Below are 23,372 nucleotides of genomic sequence, written 5' to 3'. Positions count from 1 at the left end.
ATCTTCACGCAAACTAAACCTCGGGGATAGTAAATACCTGACTTAATTTTATTCCCATAAAGACACCTGTTTCATTTTTGTCTTTCTTTTTTTTTTTTCATCTTGTTTGTCAGATTGACAATCCACATGGATGACGAGCTTCGACTCATAGCCCAGAATTCCTTGCAAAGTCTCCTGGTGGATTTCCCCGACTGGCGTGATGACGTCTTGTTTGGATTCACTAACTTTCTGCTACGTGAGGTCCAAGACACCCACCAGGGATTGTTAGATACATCCCTCAAATTACTGCAGCAGCTGCTCACACAATGGAAACTAACCTTGGCTGCTCCAGGGAAGAGCTATGACACCACGAAAATACACACAGTCGAGGTTTGTGTCACCGTGTTGCCATATTTTGGTGCCTTTAACGAGAAACGAGAACGAGGGACACAATTGAACTCATTTGTTTTGTTCTCTTATCTGCACTGAGGTGTGATTTTAATAATACAATCACCTGTTGTTTCATTTTGATGTTCATGTCACAGCTGCTGCAGAACAGCTCAAGTCTCAAGATACCTGCAGAACGAGGTCCTCACTCCTCAGTGCTGCATGCTGTGGAGGGACTGTCACTCGTACTGCTCTGTTCCTGCCAGCTAAGCACACGCAGACTGGCCATCGCTATACTCAAAGAGATCCGAAGTCTTTTTATGACCATTGGACAGTCTGAGGTAACAGGAAGGAGAAGCAAAACTGAGGCGATAGGATCTAGTAGAGATGGATATTTTGATTTACAGATTGAAACTTGTATCTTTTCTCAACTGCAGGATGATGATAAACCAATGATAGAGATTATGGATCAGCTCAGCCCTGTCATCCTGGAAAGTTTTGTCAACGTAGCTGTTTCTGACACCGTAAGTTTTTTGGAAGCTTCAATTTGTGGCTCCGATCCAAAGTAATCCCACATTGTAAAACCTGATGTGTCAGCATATTTGCTTATGTTTTCATTTTTCTTGGAGTTTCCTCATACTGTTATTTTCACGTGACTTGACTCGCAAATAGAAAAGAGATAGTAATTAGTTGTGTCAACTTCAGAAATTCAAACTACTTTAGAGAAAAGATTGAAAACAAAACAGCAAATTAATGGTTGTTATGGTAACTGGTAAAAGGTATGCTAAAAGCTCGATTGAGTTATTTAACATGTAAAAAGGAACAATACAGCTGTTGGCCGTTTGCCTTTCATATATAACCATCAAGCCATAATGGTGCTGAGAATACGGGTTTTATTGAGATGGAATAATACTGTAAATATATTTATGTGTATTATATAATTGTGTTTCTAAATATACTGTGAGATTATCTGGTGTGGGATTTCCTTTTGTAACTGCCTCACTCACATTTACATTATTATTTTTACCCATAAGAATGAGCTGGCTGATGAAAGCAATGCTTCTAGTTGGAAATCTAATTCAGTCATGACTCGTGACCTGTGTCCCAACCGTGTCACCCACTTGTTTCCAGGCCACGCTGCCAGCTGGTCACCACATGGACCTTCAGTGGCTCGTGGAATGGAACGCACTGCTCGTCAACAGTCACTATGACATCAGGAGCCCGTCACACGTGTGGATCTTTGCCCAGTCCGTGAAGGACCCCTGGGTGCTGTGTGTATACAGCCTCCTCCGACAGGACAACCTGCCCAAGCACTGCCCCACAGCTCTCAGCTACGCATGGCCCTACGCCTTCACTCGAATGCAGATGCTCATGCCCCTGGTAGATCCAAAGTAAGTATCCTTAAACGCTGCAATGTGTTCGGCTGAGACTATAAAACACTTCTTCTATTTCACATGTATTTTACATCCTTTTTTTAGTGTCGGTTCATACCAGTTCCCCACTGACCTCAAAACTCCTTCCTGAGATCACATGTTAAATTAGATTAGATTACATGTTTATTAGATCAAAATAAAAGTCTAATAATATTTCCTTTTTGTACGATCACCCAGTAATCCAGTGTACGCCAAGAAAACCAGCACCTCTGGCAGTGGGGATAATTATATAACCCTTTGGAGGAACTACCTGATCCTTTGCTTTGGGGTGGCCAAGCCCAGTATCATGAGCCCCGGCCATCTGAGAGCATCGACACCTGAGATCACAGCTCCTACGCCTGACAGCGGTGTCAGCTACGATAACAAGGTAGCTGCCTCCCCACCCCGTGGCCTTATTAATTCCCTCAGTGCTTTGTCTCTGAAGGATCAGGTGTTCACACTGAGCTTGTTGACATTCATACTCAAAGCATCACATTACACAGCAGCTATTTCACACGAATGGAACAGGAAGCTGATATATTCTGAACTGTACAAACACTTATCTCAATGCAGCTCTGAGTAATTAGTGTTGTTCAAGCAACATGGGGATTTTATGTGTGTGACTAAACAGTCGGTGTTTGATGTTTCAGGTTATCGGGAGCCCATCAGTGGCTTGGCTTCTGAAGCAGTTGGTTCCACTGATGAGGGCAGAGAGCATCGAGTTGACAGAGTCATTAGTTCTGGGCTTTGGTCGCACCAATTCACTTGTTTTCAGGTATATCAAAGAACCGTGTTTTAGACTCTGAATATTTTTATTGCCTCAACAAACCAATTTCAAGCCAAATTTCCTTTTACAAATGATGATTTGTTAACTCAAATGTGTTAATTGTCAAGGTTGACACATTACTTCTTAAGCTCTCCAAAAACTCTGTTTTTTTTTTGTTTTTTTTTCTTCTTTTAATTAGACAGAAACAATGAAATGAAAGTTAGAAAGCAAGCTGGTATTTTCTCAATCATTAAAGTCTCTGCTGACCTGTATTTGTGTGGATTTAAAGTGGAGATGAAAAGGGGATTATACTTGAGTGGTGCCTTGTTGCCATTTACAGCTGCATCCAAATTGTTTCATAGAAATCAGATTTTATGGCTCAAATCTCTTTTCATTGAAACAATACCAATGGTCATACTGCAGTTTAATTACATTCACTGAATATTTTTGAATAAAGCAGTTTACATTTAACATCATAATGCTTTTTTTTTTACTTTGTGCACACAGGGAACTTGTGGAGGAGTTACATCCCCTCATGAAAGAGGCATTAGAAAGAAGACCTGAGGTCTGTTGGTCATGTTTGCAGCACAATACATGATAAAAACAAAATATGTACCATTAGAGTGAATTTGCTTCTGGACTAGATCGTACTCTGTAACCTTTACCAGCGAGCTGCTGTGTGGATTTGTATTTTTGATCTTTTGCAGAACAAGAAGCGACGTGAACGGCGAGACCTGCTGAGACTGCAGCTGCTGCGGATCTTTGAGCTGCTGGCTGATGCAGGTGTTATCAGTGACAGGTAAGCTTGACATCAGTCGGCACATTTAGCCCAACACAGGATAGAATCACATTCAGGGTATTAAACAGCAAAGAAACCTCACCAGAATTCACAAAATTAACTTTTTGCTACATAATACCCATCTTTGTAATTAACTGCTTTGATGGAATTTGATTTTGGACAATTGTTTGAGGGGAAGTTGAAATATTATTGTTCTACAATATTTGTTTTGTGGATTCTCCTCACTGGGCGTCTCCCGGTTTTCTCGGTGATCCCACAGTACAAACGGAGCTCTGGAGCGTGACACTCTCGCCCTGGGCGCTCTGTTCCTGGAGTATGTGGATCTAACCCGGATCCTTCTGGAAGCTGAGAATGACAAAGATGCAGAGATCCTCAAGGACATCCGAGCTCACTTCAGCGCCATGGTGGCCAACCTCATCCAATGTGTACCAGGTACTCCTAGGACTAGCTCAACTGCAGAGTCCTTTCTTGTCAGACCAGTCACTTACAATCGTTCTGTAGGTCAGACTGATAAATTACTGAAAAAGCACTGTAAATGTGCCAAATAAAATCCATCTGCCCATGTGGGAATTTTGACTTTTATAATAGGCTTCCATCTGGCTGGAGTTAGCTCAGCACACGGAGCACAGGACTCTTGACATTGATCTTGATTTGGGTGAAGCCCTAGGGGAGTGGATCCAAAAATAGTACAGCTTAAAGACAGAGCAGACAAGGGCAGGTGATGACTCATGGGTTGCCAAGCATTCACAAGTCCCTAAAGAATGGCTAATGGACTGTCAAGAAAGGCTGCAAACAGTATTATTTTAATTATATATTAATCTGTCAGTTATTTTCTTAATGAACTGATTTGGTCTTTCAAATATATAATTATATAATAATAATATGTATATATACATATATATATATATATATAATTAAATTATAATATATCATTATAATTTATAAGGGAGGCTGTGGCTCAGACGGTAGAGTGGGCTGAACACTAATCAGAAGGTTGGTGGTTCAATCCCCAGCTCCTCCTGTCCATATGCCTAAGTGTCCTTGAGCAAGACACTGAATCTCTAAGTTGCTCCCAATGGTGTACCATCGGTGTGTGAATGTTCTCCTGATGGCAGCACCTTGCATGGTGATCTGTCTCATTAGTGTGTGAATGGGTGAATGGGAAAACCATGTTAAAGCGCTTTGAGACCATTTACCAAATGTCAGAAAATAGTGAAAAATGTCAACCAATGTTTCCCAAAGCTGAAGGTGCAACTTAAAATGTCTTAATTAGTCCTGACCGACAGTATAATCAGGAGATATTCAGTTTATTATCCTGGAAGACTAAAGGAACCAACAAATATTCACATTTAAGAAGGTGGAATCACAGAATTTTGTCATTTTTTGCCGACTCTACACTTTCTCAATGGGCAAATCTTAAACAGGCTTCCTTGTTTCCCTCCATAGTGCACCACAGGCGCTTCCTGTTTCCACAGCAGAGCCTGCGGCATCACCTCTTCATCCTCTTCAGTCAGTGGGCTGGCCCTTTCAGCATCATGTTCACCCCTCTGGACCGCTACAGTGACAGGAACCACCAGATTACAAGATATCAATACTGTGCCCTGAAGGTAAACATACTCTCATCAATCTAAGCAAACAACAAAGCTGCTGAGGCACACATGTAATATCACAGAGGTGAAAACTTTTAATAACATTCACCCTTGCTTGTCCAGCACTGTGTTTCTACTTTGCCATGAAATTGCTATAAAAAAAAAAAAGTGTAAGATGAGAAGAAAAGTAGAACAGTAAACAAGTGTCTCTTGGTTGTTCAAACCATTAACATGTGAGCGTTCATGAATGGTGTTTGTTCTTCCAGGCCATGTCTGCTGTGCTGTGCTGCGGGCCTGTGTTTGATAATGTTGGCCTCTCTCCAGACGGATACCTCTATAAGTGGCTGGATAATATACTAGCCTGCCAGGACCAGCGGGTATGTGGCCAATACTTTACCAGTGTGGTGTATTTAAACAAAGAGCTGACCCTGGAAGAGATCTGATCGCTTGCTGAAGGCTGCATTGTAGGAGCCCAGCACTAGTTCTTGCCAAGTGCTTACCATTATCTCGCAGGAGTGCTGGCAAGTGCTGAAGGAGGGTTTTGTTTCAAAATAAACTCATCTGATATTGTCTTTATTCCAGTTTACTGTGATACAAGATAAAACACATTCTGCCTTTGCAAACTTCATTACATGGCTTGAGAAGTAGGACTCTCTGGGCAAGTGGCCAGTAAATGTAGTTTACCATCTTTTTGGTATGACAGAAGTAAAGCTACTGGAATCATTTAACACTGAATCGTCAGATCATTCAGAATAGATAAAGACTCAGATAAAATCAAGAATACAAGAAAAAAGATGAAAGTGTGTCTGTCTTGGTGTCTGTTCCTGGCTTAGGTCCATCAGCTTGGCTGTGAAGTTGTCATCCTGCTCCTGGAGCTTAATGCTGACCAGGTTAACCTGTTGAACTGGGCTGTGGATCGCTGTTACACAGGCTCCTACCAGCTCGCCTCAGGCTGCTTTAAAGCCATCGCTACTGTCTGTGGCAGCAGGTACAAAATCTCACTGTCTCTTCAAAATCTCTTCCAAAAGTTAAGCTCAGCTGTCTTTACACATTTTTTTTCTTCAAGAGCAGTTTTTCTCTATTCCTCATTTGTTTTTGTAAAATTATTATATTTATTGGTATGTCAGTTTTTTATGAATAATTTTGCAAATTAGGTTTGACGGATTATGTTTGATAGAGTTCTTGTCCAAGTGAGGAAACCACTGGCAAAAATTGGCCTTAAAGTGTCACCTGTGACTTTAACCTCAAACATCTCCTAGTATTGGAAAAATAATTCATTGTTTTTCTTTCTTTTTCTTTAAAAGCAAAAGCTACCCAAGTGACATTGTAACGTTGCTGAACCTGGTGCTCTTTAAGGCATCAGACACCAACAGAGAAATCTATGAGATTTCAATGCAGCTAATGCAGGTGAGAAAGTTGACCATAGTTTGGTGAGCTGCTGTGTAGTTTTTTTGTGGTTACACTCTTAAGTGACACATCTCCCCTTTTTCACTGAACAGATTCTTGAAGCCAAGTTGTTCCTGTACTCCAAGAAGATTGCAGAGCAGAAGCCGAGCAGTATCCTCTACGGCACCCACGGTCCACTGCCACCACTGTACAGTGTCTCCTTGTCTCAGCTCTCCAGTCAGCTGGCCAGGATGTACCCTGAGCTCACGCTTCCTCTATTCTCAGGTAGCTGTTAGTGTTGTGTTGTGTGACTACTGCAGGGGTTGTCCTACTGTATTTTACTGTGTTTCAGTTTTTCTGCCTCCAATAATATTTTCACAGGCTTGTCATCTTCTCTTGGTTTCCCACTAAATGCTACTCGCTCATCTTCCAAAGAAGCTCTTCCAGATACTTACTGTATTTATGGACACTTCCTCTGACCACAAAAACACCAAGAGCAGAATTTGACCCCAGGACACCCCTTTTTTTTAATTATTTTTTTTAGTTCAATTCATATGCATATGAGGATTAAACTGCCAATTATGGCAGAACTGAATATACAGTATATTTTAAAGTCACCACAGTGCCCACTGATGTTCCTCTAATGTCTGTGTTTTTTTCTTTGTGCTTGTTCCAGAGGTTAGCCAGAGGTTCCCCACCACTCATCCCAATGGGAGGCAGATCATGCTAACGTACCTCCTGCCCTGGCTCAGTAACATAGAGCTGGTGGATAGCGGCCTGCTGCTCCCTGTCTTCACTTCATGCTCCTCGGGTTATGACACGTCTAGCCAGATGACCAGCACAGGTTCATCTCACCACCTGAAAGGCACCGGCTGGGGCTCCTTAGAAGCTACATCCATGGTTCTCAATAACCTCATGTTCATGACCGCCAAGGTAAAGTAATATTGGGGAAATTAAACAAAAAGGTGCAATCTGTGGTCAATGCATCTAACATGGCGGTATGCTTCTTTTTTTTTTTTTTTTTTTTTAAACCACCTCACCAGTATGGAGATGATCTTCCTGGACCAGAGATGGAAAATGCCTGGAATGCTTTAGTCAGCAATGAGAAGTGGAGCAACAATCTGAGAACCACGCTGCAGTTTCTCATCAGCTTATGTGGTGTCAGCAGCGACACCACTCTTCTCTCATACGTAAGACATTTAGGCCTACCGGAACATGTTGTGTAGCAAGTTATTTTTGTCTTTCCAGTTTCTCACGGATAACCTGTGATATGTTCATTCAGATCAAGAAGGTGGTGATCTATCTGTGCCGGGACAACACCATGCAAACCATGGAGGAGTTGATATTTGAGTTGCAACAAACGGATCCGGTCAACCCTGTGGTGCAACACTGTGACAGCCCTCCTTTCTATCGCTTCACTGCCACAAGCAAAGGCTCTGCAGTAGCTTCAGGTACATCTTTTAATTACACAGTCTCTCTGAATAAAATAACCACCGGATCATATTGGTATTTTTTATTTGGAAAAATCAACCAACCTTGAAATCCCAACTGCCTCAGTGGAACCACTTAGTGGCCAGCCATAGAAAACATTGTTTGCTCTGGATAGATCTCAGAGGTGAATGTGAAAAATTGCTGGTGTTAAAGATCATGCTCAGTTAATTTTCCTTGAACATAAAACATAAGTTCTGTTTTTGTTCATTTCTAGGCACCACGTCAAGCAGTAATACTGTTGTTGCAGGCCAGGAGAGCTTTCCTGACACGGATGATACCAAGACAGCAAAGGAGAATGAGGAGAGGTACAGCTGACATGACCTCTTAAATCTTGTGATTCAATTAATTGCAGCAATAACCATAATGTTTTTTTTCTAACCTCAGGCTTAGTCACATAATGCGAGCACACAACCGCCTGGAGTCACGCTACAGCAACAGTTCGGGGGGATCTTACGATGAAGATAAGGGTGAGTGCTGTTCTTGTGTGTCTATTAAACACCTTTTTTTAAAAAAAAAAAAAAAAAGAGGTTGTTGTGGTTTGTTAAGCGTGGAATACACAGGCTGGGTTGCAGGGTAAGATGGTAGCCAGCATGGTGCCATTGATAATGCATGAGCAGTGCAGAGCGGCCTGGGGCTTTTAAAGGGCTTCTGTGAGAACTGGCACTGAAATACAAGTAGTGGAGCCCAGGGCCTCTGAGCTGCTGCTAGTGACCCGAAAAACCGCCTTGTTACACCCTCTAATCCTGCAGACTGATGTAAGACTCCCACTTTTCAACAGGGTTTTCTGTACATATGAAGTCGGATTAATGTTGACACTTTATTCTGTAACTATTTAGGTGAACCTCTGCCGCCCTATGCTGACTGGCTGATGGTTGTTATTGAGTCCAACCAACCCCATCCTCTACCAATGCCTCTGAATGGAGGATGTTGGGCTCCGCTGGTGGACTTTTTACCAGAGACCATCACTCCCAGAGGACCACTGCACAGGTTAGACTGCAAAGTCTCCTCATTCTGGCATTCCTAAACAATTTCAAGGGATGTCACTGTTAGATTTAAATCCGTTTTAAGGGCATGTTTCATTTATTTTGAGAGTGGTAACAGTGTGTTTTTCCTTATTATAGGTGTAATATAGCGGTCATCTTCATGACAGAGATGGTGGTGGACCACAGTGTGAGAGAGGACTGGACCATGCACCTGCCTTTATTGCTACATGGCCTGTTTTTGGGTAAATTCACTCCACAATCAATTATCCCTGTAATAACTATAGTATAAATCTCATGACGGACTGCACATAAATGAAATAATAATTGGTATTTTGAGTCCAATATGATGTATCGCCATTCTATTTTTAAGTAAAAAGAGGAGTAGAAATGTTTAAGTTCAGTGAAAGTAATGTTTGAGTAGATTAACTGGTCTGATTGCGTTGTTGTCTTCAGGCATGGATCACTATCGTCCAGAGGTGTTTGAGCACAGCAAACGTCTTCTCCTCCACCTGCTCATCACATTGTCTTGTAACAACAACTTCCAGGCCATTGCGTCAGTCTTACTGCAGACACGTGAGATCAATGGCACCAAGACCCTCACCTGTAAACCAAGCCTTCAGCCGGAGTGTTTATCCTCAGGTAAAAACATCTGTCTTCAGTTACACTCACTTGTGTGGGTTTTCTCAATTTCAATTATATCCACGCTCAAAAGTTGAAGAAGACCAGGGTCCAGTTTGACAGAGCAGCTTGGCATTTGACACATAGGCTCTTCTCTTCGGCTAATATAAACTTGAGCATCAGAAAGGGAATGACTAACATTCCTTTCAGACAATAGAGAAGTTTCTTATCTGGGGAGGAAATATTTGGACCCTGTACTACTGAGCACACAGGACATCAAAGGTCTTGATTAAAGCATTCCATTCTGCTATTTTTATCCTCGTGCCCAAATTAGGGCCATCTGCTCGGGCTCGGATAGACTGGTTTCTCACATTTCCCCCCACCTCCTCCTCCTGCTGATGAATTGTTTCGCAAATGTCCAGACATTTAAAATAAGTAACATACTCCTTGTCCATTGAACCATTTGAATCAAATTTGTATGCTGGCATACAATAATATTAACACCACCAATCAAATCCAAAGACAACATGCTTTAATATATTCTCTCATGTTTATTTTTCTTCTCTATAATGTGTAATATCTTGCAGAAAGACTCCTTTTTTAAATGATTACATAGAGATTAAGTGTGCAGCAACATAATAGATAAATTTGACAGCTTCACCACATTTAATACAGTCAAGGCTGCTTGGATCAACATTGCAGACGATGGTAAAACACAGGCCATGCTGCTCATGCCGGTTTTCTTTCTCGCATTAACTCCCGCCAACTCATCGCTGCAAGTTGCGGTGAGGAGGAGGAGATCAAACATCCAAATAAACCATTGTAACCTGATTGTTATCACACACGTGTTCCTCTGTTGTGTTCAGGAGGATTTGACTTCCTGCGGGAGTGTCAGGTGTCTCCCGTGCCAGACTCCGGTCTGAGTTCTTCTTCTACTTCGTCCAGTTTGAGTCTGGGGAGCAGCATCAACAACCTGCCTGAGATCTCACAGGAGGTGGAAGAGCTGGTGGCCTCAAATAAAATAGATGAGAAGACCAATAAGCTCATTGAGTTTTTAACCACAAGGTACTATTGTTGCTATGTAGTTCCCTTATTTAAATCAACCTATAAGTGCATCAATTCTGATAATGCAGGAAAACTTACAGGTCATGAAGGTGAAGCTGAAGGTATTTTATAGAATAAATGCATGTTACTTTGTACAGTAAAGACATTTTTACAGATAACAGTCAGAAATGGCCTTTTGCTTTGCTGCTACACTTTCTCATATTTCTTGATCTAGGTTCCCACCTAGTGGTGCAGCAGGCATACTGCAATACAGTAGATTATAATGGAGTTGATTAGATTTTAGAATTTACTGTGATTATTTGTACACATTATAAATTCCAATTAAAACTGTCATCTTGCAAACTCTATTGACATATTTGAGGTTTATTCATTGAAAAATAACCTTTGGCAAAACAAACAGAAGCACAATAACACCTGAATTTGTTCAAATAATGAGCTAATTTTCCTCTTCCTCCATAACATACCTTAAAAAATACAACGTGTTGTTAGTGACTAAGAAGTGGTTGTTTTATAGAGCATATGGACCACTGTGGTGCCATGAAGACATTTCACCAAAGAACCAAATTTCAAAAAGCACCGGGCAGTTGACGAATTTTCTACGACATGTGGTATCTGTGTTCAAAGAGTCCAAGTCAGGTAATTCTTCAGTATAATTCACTGTAATTACTAATTAGTTATACTACAGAAGTATTAATTTCATTCTTTTGTCTCTCCTCATCAGACTTCCACCTGGAGCAGCAGCTCAGTGACGTGGCGATGCAGACAGCTTTGTGCAGTTCATCGCGTCACTATGCCGGCCGCTCCTTCCAAGTGTTTCGAGCCCTTCGTCAGCCCATCTCCGCCCACGCTGTGTCCGACCTGCTCTCAAGGCTGGTGGAAGTTGTCGGTGAACATGGAGAAGAAGTGCAGGTCAGTGTTCTATGTGCGAGGATGTGCATTACACATTTTTAAGTTCAATTGTTAAGGAATGATCCATGAATATATTTCTTCTTTGGAATTCTACAAACTGGAAAACTGCCTCAGTCACAGTTTTTATTGATCTACTTAATCTTTTTTTTTTTTTGTGGTTAATGGCTAAGCTTTTAAAGCTACATTTATCCATTAAAGAAATGCTTATATGATACAAATTAAAAAGAAAATCCTCCAGAAATGCAGTTGTGTCTTCTCTCTCCAGGGCTATGTGATGGAAGTATTACTGACACTGGAATCTGTGGTGGATAACTTGGCTGAATGTCTCAAGAACAATGATCTCATGTCCATCTTGACAAGGTTTGTGTCTCTCTGCATGTGTTTATCTATAAAGAATGTATTTTTGGTAAAACACGGAGTAACGTCAGTTCATTGTTTGTTGCATGACAGAGCCTCATCTCCAGATTTCCTCACCAGTTTCAAGCTGCTGTCCAACAGGAAGAGCACAGGGCAGCTCAATCTTCGGAGTAAAGAGCGGAGCGGGCATCAGAGGAGCTCTTCTGTCCCAAAGAAGTTTGGAGAGGCAGACAGGTGGTCTGATCCACCTCGCAGTGCCACTCTGGACCGCATCCAGGCCTGTGAACAGCAGGTGTTGTTAACCAGGATCCGCAGCTCGTCTTCATCTAAAGACACCGTCACCGACCCAGCGAGCATCAACCACCCCAGCAACCTCCTGGCCACCATCTTCTGGGTGGCGGTGTCACTGATGGAGTCAGACTTTGAGTTTGAGTATCAGATGTCTTTAAGACTGTTGAATAAGCTGCTGGCCAACATGTCACTGGACAAACAGGAGAACAGAGAGAAGCTGGAGAAACTGCAGGGCCAGCTGAAATGGAGCAGCTTCACGGGGCTCCAGCAGCTGCTGTTAAAGGGCTTCACCTCCGTGTCCACCACTGACCTCACGCTGCAGCTCTTCTGCCAACTCACACCTGTGTCACGAGTGCCTGTAGTGGACACGTCTCAAGCCATAGGTACAATAAAGCAAGCAATAGATCAATAAATATGGGGTTTACAAAAGTAAACATGAATGTTGATATTTTTAGAGCACATAAAAAACATGAAATAGCCTTTTTTTCCATTGAATTTTAGTGTCATTTACACCCTTGTTAACTAATTAATATTGACTTAATTTGTCTGTTTCATCTATTAGGTTTTCCTTTGAATGTTCTCTGCCTGCTCCCACATCTTGTGCAGAACTTTGATGGGCCCACGCAGTTCTGTCAAGATGTTGCTGAGAGGATAGCTCAGGTTGGCCTCATTTAAAATGCTTCTATTCTCATTTTCACTGCTTTTATATTGAAAACTAATGCACTTTTGTATGTAGGTATGCCTTGAGGAGAAGAACGCCAAGCTCTCCAACCTCGCTCATGTCATGACTCTGTATAAAACACACTCCTACACACGAGACTGCTTCTCGTGGGTCAACGTGGTGTGTCGATATCTTCATGAAGCCTTCTCAGATATCACCCTGAGCCTGGTCACTTACATGGCAGAGGTTCGTATAGCTGATCTCCTCTTTGTCAAGCCACAGTCACGGTGTGTTAGAGGCGCTAAATTAATTGAGGGTTGTTCATTTGTTGTTGCAGCTGTTGGAGAAAGGTCTTCCCAGCATGCAGCAGACGCTTCTACAAATTATCTACAGCCTGCTGAGTCACATGGACCTGAGTGGGATTCAAGCCAAACCCTTCAACATGGAGGTGCTGAAGACAATTGAGAAATTTGTTCAGGTGAGTTACAACATTAACAGTAGAATTTCTGTCCTAATTATAGCTATTGATATTTGTATGATGCTTCTGTGGTAACTCATATAGAAACGTATATACGAGATATACGTATGTATGTGGAGAGCGAAACGTATTTTACACCAGATGTGATTAGTGGAAATCTCTCTGAGTAAGAGTCTGTATTCTGTGTTCCTTTTGTAAGTGCTCATGTGAAAAAGCGCTGCCTTGTGTCAGTGCAGTAAATTTTGCAGACACACCCAAACTATAAACAGTCTGCCTCTCTACCACAGGCTCGGCCTCTGCTTATTCTCGTACTGTAACCATTTTCTTTTTAGCACCTCTGTCTCCCAAAATAGAACCACATAAAAACACCCCAGAAGACGGTGCTGGTTGTTTTTTGTCTGCGTGTGCAGGTGAATCTGAGCGTACATGTCTGTGTTCACTGTAGACTGTCCACTGGAGGGAAGCGCTGAATATCTTGAAGCTGGTGGTTTCTCGATCCGCCAGTTTGGTGCAGCCATCATTCCCACAAAGTGACCTCTCCTATGAGGACATCAGCCGCGTCTGGGACCGCTCCTCCAAAGCTTTGCCTGGCAAAACGCTGGATTTCCACTTTGACATATCTGAGGTTAGAGACTCTTTCTCTGACTTTCTTTTCACAGTGCGTTAAAGTTGTAAATGTCCCTGTAGCCCGTGGAAAAGGTTAATGCTTGTATGTCTGCCCCTGTATGTTTTCCTGTATTTTCCAGGGTGTGGTGCTTGTCGAGGTTTTCTGGAATCTTTTAAAGCTCTTTGGAAGGGAAACATTTCTTCCCCTTCCTTAATGGTGATATTTCTTTTTGACCAAACCCCCTTGAGATTAGCTTAAAAGCTTGAAAGGTAAACACAATTAGTCAAGCAGAGCGGAGCTGGAAAGTGACGTGAAAGACAGAAGAGGAGTGGTATATGTGTGGGAACTGAACAGGGAGTTTTTTGTGTAGTTCATGAATGGCAGGAAATGATGTCAACTCTTTGCTGCCATTCTTTGTATGTGAATCAGGGAGTCCTAGTGGAGAGCCAGCAGTGTGAGTCTATAAACTTGAGAAACGCTGGACAAACCACAGATATGTCTTAAAATAGACCCATACTTTTAGACTGAGGGATGAAGCAGAGGATGTGGATGTTTCTTTTTCCTCAAATGCTACACGGATTCGGACATCAAATGGAAGAAAAAAGGTGACCACTGATTTAAAAACGAAAAATGCCAACTTACCTGATTGATCACTTGACAGTCATCAGCAGGAGCTGCCATCGAGCCTGAATCATGGATTATGGACTATACAGAGGAGGACTTTCTCTTCTTCCTTTTTTTCCTGACTCATCACGGATTCTGTCCACATGTCGTTGTTTGTTTGTGTCCATGCATTTAGACGCCAGTGATTGGTCGGCGTTACGATGACCTGCAGCGCTCTCCAGGCCAAGATGTGAAGTGCAGGACCACAGCAGTGACCCGCAGCACCTCCTCTACCTCCTCTGGTTCCACTTCCAACAACGTCCTGGTGCCGGTCAGCTGGAAAAGGCCTCAGTCTTCACAGGTTAGAACTTGGTCCCATTACTTCTGAAAGTTATTCTCATGATTTGGTGATTCGTGCGAGGTCAAAGTGTGAAACAGTTATGATATGACGATGAGGATATCAAATGTAATTGTGGTTAATAAGGCTTATTTTTATCATGACAAAACACATTGAAGGCTGTTTTTGAACCATTTTGAACCGTTCACACTGGTATTCAAATGTGTCTGTATCCAAATAAAGAACAATGTATGTCAATAGCAGGGCTAAATGCATGCAATACATGCTGTAATGTGTTCAGTAGAACACATTTGGATGAGGTCAAAGACTCATAGGTCAGATATTTTTATCAATGTTGGTGTCAGTTGTAAACAAGGCATACAACTCTGATGTGGTTAAATGAAACTGAATTGACCAAAATATTTGATTTTGCCCTCTGCAGAAAAGAACACGGGAAAAACTGGTGAATGTATTGTCGTTGTGTGGACAGGAAGTGGGGCTCACCAAAAACCCCTCGGTAACATACCCTATATTTTAGCAGTGCTTTGAATTTAAAAACTCTCAACATCTTATCTAGCATGCATTTAAAAATAACCTGTGAACTTTTATTTTTTGTTCCTCTGTGTAGGTGATCTTCTCTAGCTGTGGGGAGCTGGACCTCATGGAGCACCAGCCCAGCCTGGTGTCCTCTGACGATGGCACCCGGGAACAAGACAACATGGACGACACCACGTCAGAGCAGCAGTTCAGAGTCTTTAGAGACTTTGACTTCCTGGATGTCGAGCTTGAGGATGGAGAGGTGAGTTTTAAGGACGGTGGTAAAGAAGTACCGTGATGTGCAACAACATGGTTTAATTTGTAAAGCAAAAGCAGCAGCAGTAAGAAAAACACATCTGACTTGTACTGTGTCGGGTCTGGTCTGCCTGCTCTGTGTAATGAGCTTTCTCTCTCTGTTTTTCTGTCTGTGCTATCTAGGAGCTCCAGGTAAGTTTAGCCGTGTTGCATTTTTACTTGCTGTGCTCTGTAAATAAGTGTTTGCTTGTGAAGATAGTGTAGTCAGAAGCAACACCAAAGGCAGAGAGTATCCAATGTGTGTGCATGCTGTGTAAAAACTGATTCTGCACGGTTCATAAAGTATAGAGACAGAGAGATATATCGACCAGGAGAATTGGAAACAGTGCATTCATCTCATTTGTAATAGAGATCACAGAGGACTAATGCTATGTCTTACAGTCACAGTGTAATGGTCAAAAAGTATCTTTGACCGGGATTATTGATTTTTCTCCATGGCAAAATTATAACAGGTTATTATGAGTATTGGTTATAATATTTTATTGCCATTTGATACATTATCAATGTAAATATTCATAATTTCTATGCCTGTGTATAATGCTTAAACTGATTTTCACTGATGTTATTTTCCAACACAGTTAGCATTATTACAGAAACCAAGAACAGCTGTGCTTGCAATTATTTATTTAATACCATTATATCAAGATCATGAGTTAATTTGTGGATATTTCAAGAAAATAAAGCTCATACGAGATCAATTAACCCGTTATCGCCAGAAAACAAGAGGCTGGTTTCTCGAGATGATTTATCTTCATGTATCGACAACAGTGGAAGAAGTATTCATGTCCTCTCCCTAAGTTAAAGTAAAAAATACCAGACTGTATGAACTCCTCACTACAGATGTAATGACAAAAATGTAATTACAGGACATGAGAAGATGTTACACTCCACCACTGAAAATCAAGTTAAAATTGGCATTTTCTTATTACAATGAAATAATACAAAACAAATCCGACCAACATGATGGGACTTTAAAGAGAACATCATTATGCTGATTGCACATCTCAGATGGGTGGTTAGCTCCATCTAGTGACACGGTAAAAGAATTTATGTTCAGTTTTTAACGTTCTTATTGCCGTCACACTGAAATCCTAACAGTAAGTTGCACACACAGGAATTATACTGTACACTTTTGCCTCCTAGTATTTTCTAAGTTAATGCTGTGAAATGTAACTTTGATGAGTCATTCTGCGTTTTAAACCACAAACAAGACAGTCAGACTGAGGCAATTAAAACCTGTAAATATTTCAGGTTACGCAGGATCCGGAGGTTCTCGGAAACTTTTACCAGCATTGTGGCTGCTTTTACTGTAGTTTTAGTAAAGTCTATATCGGGTTGTGAAGGGCTCACGACACAGTGTCAAACTCCAGTATTCCTTCCCTTCTTAGCTTTGAGCGGAAAAAAAAAAAACTCTCCCAGAAACAGCCACCTCCCTGACTCTGCACTGCATGGTTGTGTAAATGTGTGTGTGCACGTGTTTGTGTTTTGATTGTGCGGTATCCTACGTCTTGGTACTTGGGAGCTCAAGGTTGTTCACTGTTGCAGGGAGAGACTATGGACAACTTCAACTGGGGTGTGCGGCGGCGCTCCATGGATAGTCTTGACCAAAGTGACCTGCAGCCCCTGGAGGAGAGTCAGCTGTCCAGCAGCATGCCCAGCCTCAGCAAGGTCACCCATGAAGACTCTGATGAGTCGTCTGAGGAGGATTCCCTCACCGCTAGCCAGATACTGTCCCACTCACAGCTCGTAAGTTTTGTCTGACAATAATTTAAAGTCATTGTGAAAAGAAAGATCCAGCTGATGAAGTCGAGTGGCCTAAGTAAAATATCCGTAACAATGTCAATAGTTTCAACCATAATTTTAAGAAGCAATAGAGAAAGGACATTTGAAGGAAAAAGTCTTTACGTCTTGGACCCTTTAAGAGCTTTTCTCTTGTGCCAGGCCAGCTATTGTCACCTTTGCTTAAAAAAAAATATTCTGCAATTGCAAATATCCATGGTATTTTCAGAGCGTGTTCATGCACTCAGGCCTTTGATTTTAATCTCTGTCATTGCTTTTCCTCTAGTGTCAATCTCAGGACAAAATTTGCAATGCTCTGAAAATAACAAAAATCCTCCGTGTGTCGAGTGACTGTAATGAGCTTCAAACCTTTGTGTCATCTTTTGTCTTGTTTGCATCATCTCTCTGTTATTATTCAAACTTAGTGGAAACTGTGGTGGCCCATGGAAAGCCCATGTGCCCATGTATATTTTTTTAAATAGGATTGAAAGGTTTTGTCTTCTTCTGTTTTCAGATTGTGAACCTCTCTCCATCAGCAGAGATCAGTAGCATGGATTCCCACTCTGCCTTTTTTGATACAACTTCAGCAGAATCAACTCCTCTGAACAGCAAAAATCCAAGTTTTGAAGTGCAGCTGCCCGAGGACTCGAAGCAGCGGGTGAATAAGGGCTTCAGAGTGTCTCAGATTCTGGGAACTGATAATTCTTATCACAACTCCATCCTGGAGTTCTTTACTAATTTTACCAAATAGGAGCTTTTCTGTTGCATCTTTTTCTTGGGAAATGTCTTGGCTGTTAAATGTGCTTTGGGTTCAGTCTGTTAAGTAATATTTCATGTGACTTTTCAACATTTCCTTTCTTAAAAATAGAGCATGCGCCAATCTTTTCTTGATATGTCAGTAGTTGCATGCAAAAAGGAGAATGAACTAAAAACCTGCAAGCAGACGATCTGAAACGCTTTGGGTTCTGGGCGAGTTCGTGCCTTACTCAAATGGTGGCAGAGATTCTCTGGGGTTTGAGGGGAGGTTGAGGGGGTGGGGGGAGTAGCCAGCAAGAGCAATATAAGTTTCTTTCTTTCTTTGTCTGTCTGTTAAAGGCAATGTGTATACCTAATGCTTCTGTGTGGGTGGGTCTAAGCAACAACTAAAAACTCTTGGCATGTGGGAGGTCAAGAAAAGGTTTACACATTGCCTGCCCCAAACCATGAGTGTGCAGGGCCACATTGTTGGTTAAACTATTTTATCATCTATTCAATTGGCACAATTGATGCACACAAAATTTTACCAAATAAAAGAAAACACCACAAGGAGTTTCCATAGGGTCCCGTGGCAAGGTTAGTGTATCCATTTTACCCACAAACATATCTGTTAAATAATTAAGAATAACAGGGAATTTCATGCACGCTGCTTGAGAATTTGTTTTTGATTTGGGTTGGGTTTTTTTTTTTTTTTTACCAATGGTTGAGAAATCATGTGTTGCTTTTTTTTTAGCATGAGCTGTCACAAGAAGACGAAGATGTACCTGAGGAAGACCTCTCACTGTCCATCAGTGAACTGGCCCCTGAATATCACTTCAGTGACAGTTTGACAATGGACATGATTTACAGTGATTATAAAGGAGAACTGGACCTTGACAACTGCTTACCCAGGTACTTACTCACAGCTTCTATAATAAATTCAGTTAACGTAAAACTATATTGTTTATAATGTGGCTTTATGTCCATTCAGTCTTGCTGAAGAAGAGAGAGATGACATGCTGGAGTCGCGTTCTTCGCCGCCGCCGTCGCCCTTCTTCTCTGCCATCCTAGCCGCTTTCCAACCAGCAGTGTGCGATGATGCAGAGGAAGCCTGGCGAAGTCACATCAACCAGCTCGTGTCTGACTCCGACGGGTCCTGCGCAGTCTACACTTTCCATGTGTTTTCATCCCTTTTTCAGGTATTGTGCAACCACCTTACAGCCAGCCTACTCCTAAATTGCATCAACAGCGTGCCTCGTCAAACTGGATTAATTCAACTGAAAGGTTAACAGGATTAGTTATTAACCTTTAGAGGAAAGAACCTTCCTTTCAGCTGTAATTACATAAAGAGGACATTCTGTCGATGCTGTCGGCTTCAAAGTCTTTGAGCTTCATTAACCAGATGTTGTTCACTTCACTGACCAAAGCTGACAGGGGAAAATGTCAGAAATAAATGGCAATACTGAAGAATGTAAGTAGCTCAAGTGATGTCAGAGTGACTTTGACAGTATTACAGCCAGCATGTTTTTTTGCTTTACAGAGCATCCAGACCAAATTTTGCTCCTTGACCTGTGACGCTGTGAGTTACCTTGGTGATGGCTTGAGAGGATTAGGATCAAAGTTTCTGAGGTCTTCTCAGATGCTGACGTCATGCTCGGAGTGCCCGACGCTGTTTATTGATGCAGACACGGTAAGTCACCTGACGGCTTACAGTTTCCGATACTTTACCAATAATTTTGACGTTTAACAACAAAACTCTGTCATCGCAGATTATGTCTTATGGATTCCTGGAAAAAATTAAATTCAGCGTGTTGGAGCTTCAAGAATATCTTGACACTTACAACAACAGAAGGGATGCAGCTCTCACTGTAAGGAGACTAAATATTGTGCGTGCCAGTCTTAATGTCACCTGGATGTTGTCATTGACTTGTTTACTTTCTGTTTATGTTTGTTTGTGTCACACACAGTGGTTGAGCAACTGTAAGGCCACTTTTCAGAAGAGTTCTGGAGGCACCGTAATAACATGTCAACCAATAGAGCATGAGGAAAAGGTAAAACCGGATTTTTTTTTTTTTGAGCAGTTACTAACATGTTGTCATATCACCTGAAGCCTAATGTAAAACACTGGATTAGTATTTTCTTTGGCTTAACTAATGCATTCAGCCAGTTTACAAACAAACGTGAAAAAAGTTGTTGATTTCATTTCATCTGATCTTTCACACTGTACTCTCTGCGTTACGATTACTGTGTGATACTGTAGCTCTGTGAGTGTTACCTCTAATTCCTTCACACTATATAATTGTCAAGTTTCTGGCAACCTTAAGTTGCCGCACGTCACGTTGAATATCTCATATCCAATGTGCCTTGTGATCATTTTCAGCTCTGCTGGGCATGGGAGCAAGTTTTCTTATGTTGCATTTATTCTAGGTGTAAACAATTACACTCACTTCATAACCGAAGAAAGGTATCAGAAAAAATAGAAAGTTTTGCTGTTACAACTGAATTAGATATCAAAGAGATCCCCACCAAAGTGAGTGCATTTGTGCTTATTAACAACCAGAACATTTGGTTATTTTGCTTGGCTTGTTTCATTTGGCTTTTTGATTAATTCATGTCAACTGCCAGCCCCCCTTTTCAGTTCTGATTTACACATACATCTACCCTCACTTCTCCTCCTCCATGCATGTCAATACAATGACCTGTTCTAATAGTTTTCACTCTTCTTTTATTGGAATTAATGACCAATTGCATGCCCCTTGATTCTCTCTCTGTGTTGTCCTTACTTCTTACTTCTTCTCTGCCCTGTAACATTCTTGCTTGGTAGCAAATGGAATCGCTGGCTGTAAGTTTGATAGGACTTGTTTCTATTTTCCTACTTTCCAACGACTTTGTCAACCTTATATTTATTGTCATGTTCAATTTCTGCAAACAAATGATTAAACATTCTTTTGTAGTAGTTTTACGTGAGTTTCAAATCAAATTAAGACATAATTCTGGAAAATATTCAATAAAGTATTCATTATAAAAAAATATATATATATTTTGCTAATAACCCATCTTCTCTTATTTTCAGCAACTGGAACTCTGTCAAAGACTCTACAAACTTCACTTTCAGTTATTGCTGCTTTTTCAGTCCTACTGTAAGCTGATTGAACAGGTCCATGTAATAAGCTCTATTCCCGAGGCATGTATTTTACGCATTTTCATGTTCTTTGTTTTTGAAGCAGTGACAGCCACTGTGAAATCCAGACCCCTGTTTCACACTGTTAATCCCTCTCATCCCTCAGTTAACGAATATGTCTCGAGAGCTTAATGAGTTGAAGAGCAATTTGAGGCTAGCAGCAGCTTCAGTCACGAATGATGAGATCGCTGCCGGTGAGAGATCCTGCTCTGAGGCTGCAGTGCAGGCCATCCTGGAGGGTCTGAAGAGCAACGAGTTTCCAACAGCCATTCGCTACATTCGTGAATGCAGGTGAGAAAAGCAAAAATGCTTGTTTCTCTAAGGGTATGTTGTGAAGTGTCACGCTCAGTCAACAAATATCTGTTGCATTCTTTGCAGAACAATGTGGCCCAATGACATCTTTGGCAGCCAGTCTGAGGATGAGGTTCAAACGTTACTGAACATCTACTTCAGACACCAAACACTGGGTCAGACAGGAACTTTTGCTCTGGTGGGCTCAAAGCAGGACCTCACAGAGATTTCTGTCAAGTTGATGGAACTTAACAGAGAGACTCGGGACATGATCCGACGAGCGCAGGGCTACCGAGCGATCACGGCTTTTCTTCCAGACTCCAGGGTCTCAGGCTCAACTCTCTGATGGCAGTGGGTGACTGCACAGCACTGCGTTTCACACGTCACCTCTCTTCCTGTCTGGGGTAGCTGCTATCATCTCTGTGGTTAACAAGAACTCTGGTCTCTCCTGGTAAAAACAAACCCCTTCTTCCTCTCGTTGCTCAGAGTACATCACAATGTTATAAAGTTGGATCTTCAGACGTGCAGCAATACTGTTGTTTTTAGACAGATGAGTGACTTTGCCGTTTTAAACAAAGCTAGACTTTTATTGCACTAATAATAGAAACTGTCACAAAGCGACCACTTGCTACTGAGGTCAACAACTTTCACATTTAACAAATTGCATACCAAAGCTAAGTGATTCTCTTTCAGTTATGTTGTTTTAAATGTCATGGGAAAATGTGCAATCCTTCACTGAGGTGGAAGACCTTCACGGTCTCCTGAAAGAATGTATTTGAATAACATAGCATTGGAAAACATGAACACTGTAAGTACAGAAAAAGGGAGGCCTCATTACTCGGTAAGAGTAGTGGGTCTTTTGTGCGGGTGTTTGTGTGTAAGTGTAGGTGTGTTGTGAGTGTGCTTGAGTGTGTGAATTTGAATCTGACGACCATCACAGATGGAATTATAAATACTGATTTATATAAGTGGTTCATGTTAAACTACTCTTGACATGCTGCAAATCTACTGTAATGTCTGTCAAACCTACAGCCTGTGTGGGTTATCTGTTAAAACATCTTACTGTACCTTTAACTGTGCAGCTTTTAGCAAATAGGTAATTTATTTATATTGTAAGCGAGAGAAAAACATGCTTTTATCAGATTAGATTTAGAGAAAACAAATATTTTGTTTTATCCGCTAAACCTGCCAAGCTTGCTAATGATATGTACTATGAAGTGTAATAGTAATGTTTATGAACAAACACAGAAAATATTTTAACTGAATAATTGTACATAAGGAAATGGGGGCTTTGCTCAGACTCATAAGATTGTATTTTTATGAAGTTCCAGTTTGAGTTGCATGCAGGATGAGTAGCTACATATTTTGTAAAGCTTCCACAAAAGTTGTTGTAGCCTCTTGCCTTGTAAATACTTATGCCTTTGCAATGTACTGTACGTTGGTGTTCTGTACACTTATGTAACAAAACAATAAAACTTACATTTGTTAACTATGATTTCACTTGGTGATTTAAAAAAAAAAAAATTGTGATGTTGTGATATACTTTTTGCTTCACTTTGCTTCACTAGACTCTATACTCTATACTATATACAATATACAAAAATGAATTTTGGGTCACTTTTTGGACTTTTTGAATATTTCAGACGTTATCATATTTTGATAACATGACTTTGGATATTTTGACCCATATTTGGATATCATATGATATCACTTTATCACTTTTTGGACCTTTTGTTACTCAAGTTACTTCTCACCATGAAAAAAAAAGGCTCTTTTGTTTTGTTGACCTTTGGTTTGGTATTAGTGAGTGCACTAC

General features: G+C 41.2%; 1 protein-coding gene across 3 annotated transcripts in view; it reads left to right on the top strand.

Annotated features, from left to right (window-relative positions):
• frya (furry homolog a (Drosophila)) overlaps nt 1-23,045 on the top strand; it is a 42,488-nt gene extending 19,443 nt beyond the window's left edge. For 2 of the 3 annotated variants that reach the window (XM_069707279.1, XM_069707280.1), the window contains exons 18-59: nt 114-369; nt 525-707; nt 804-890; nt 1,498-1,757; nt 1,977-2,166; nt 2,429-2,553; nt 3,052-3,109; nt 3,252-3,343; nt 3,603-3,775; nt 4,790-4,950; nt 5,199-5,309; nt 5,766-5,920; nt 6,237-6,339; nt 6,432-6,603; nt 6,995-7,251; nt 7,362-7,508; nt 7,601-7,769; nt 8,024-8,114; nt 8,194-8,276; nt 8,646-8,796; nt 8,931-9,034; nt 9,246-9,431; nt 10,277-10,475; nt 10,990-11,111; nt 11,197-11,384; nt 11,650-11,744; nt 11,835-12,415; nt 12,595-12,692; nt 12,769-12,939; nt 13,031-13,171; nt 13,617-13,796; nt 14,578-14,742; nt 15,161-15,235; nt 15,347-15,517; nt 17,116-17,316; nt 17,864-18,007; nt 18,839-18,996; nt 19,076-19,283; nt 19,625-19,774; nt 19,854-19,952; nt 20,052-20,135; nt 21,158-21,490. In XM_069707279.1, coding sequence (XP_069563380.1) covers nt 114-369; nt 525-707; nt 804-890; nt 1,498-1,757; nt 1,977-2,166; nt 2,429-2,553; nt 3,052-3,109; nt 3,252-3,343; nt 3,603-3,775; nt 4,790-4,950; nt 5,199-5,309; nt 5,766-5,920; nt 6,237-6,339; nt 6,432-6,603; nt 6,995-7,251; nt 7,362-7,508; nt 7,601-7,769; nt 8,024-8,114; nt 8,194-8,276; nt 8,646-8,796; nt 8,931-9,034; nt 9,246-9,431; nt 10,277-10,475; nt 10,990-11,111; nt 11,197-11,384; nt 11,650-11,744; nt 11,835-12,415; nt 12,595-12,692; nt 12,769-12,939; nt 13,031-13,171; nt 13,617-13,796; nt 14,578-14,742; nt 15,161-15,235; nt 15,347-15,517; nt 17,116-17,316; nt 17,864-18,007; nt 18,839-18,996; nt 19,076-19,283; nt 19,625-19,774; nt 19,854-19,952; nt 20,052-20,135; nt 21,158-21,397 — 6,784 coding nt within the window. In that variant the 3' untranslated portion in view covers nt 21,398-21,490. Of the gene's footprint in view, nt 1-113; nt 370-524; nt 708-803; nt 891-1,497; nt 1,758-1,976; nt 2,167-2,428; nt 2,554-3,051; nt 3,110-3,251; nt 3,344-3,602; nt 3,776-4,789; nt 4,951-5,198; nt 5,310-5,765; nt 5,921-6,236; nt 6,340-6,431; nt 6,604-6,994; nt 7,252-7,361; nt 7,509-7,600; nt 7,770-8,023; nt 8,115-8,193; nt 8,277-8,645; nt 8,797-8,930; nt 9,035-9,245; nt 9,432-10,276; nt 10,476-10,989; nt 11,112-11,196; nt 11,385-11,649; nt 11,745-11,834; nt 12,416-12,594; nt 12,693-12,768; nt 12,940-13,030; nt 13,172-13,616; nt 13,797-14,577; nt 14,743-15,160; nt 15,236-15,346; nt 15,518-17,115; nt 17,317-17,863; nt 18,008-18,838; nt 18,997-19,075; nt 19,284-19,624; nt 19,775-19,853; nt 19,953-20,051; nt 20,136-21,157; nt 21,557-21,643 lie in introns of those variants that run through there. The other variant, XM_069707281.1, reaches the window with a different exon arrangement.
• Nucleotides 23,046-23,372: the final 327 nt, after the last annotated feature.

Source organism: Brachyistius frenatus, unplaced genomic scaffold (assembly GCF_029030835.1).
Source record: "Brachyistius frenatus isolate BFR_SWC_R1_liver_20210118 unplaced genomic scaffold, ASM2903083v1 Contig_68, whole genome shotgun sequence".
NCBI classification, from domain to species: Eukaryota; Metazoa; Chordata; class Actinopteri; family Embiotocidae; genus Brachyistius; species Brachyistius frenatus.
The sequence above is the reverse complement of the archived record's forward strand: the minus strand, read 5'-3'. Positions and strand labels throughout refer to the sequence as shown.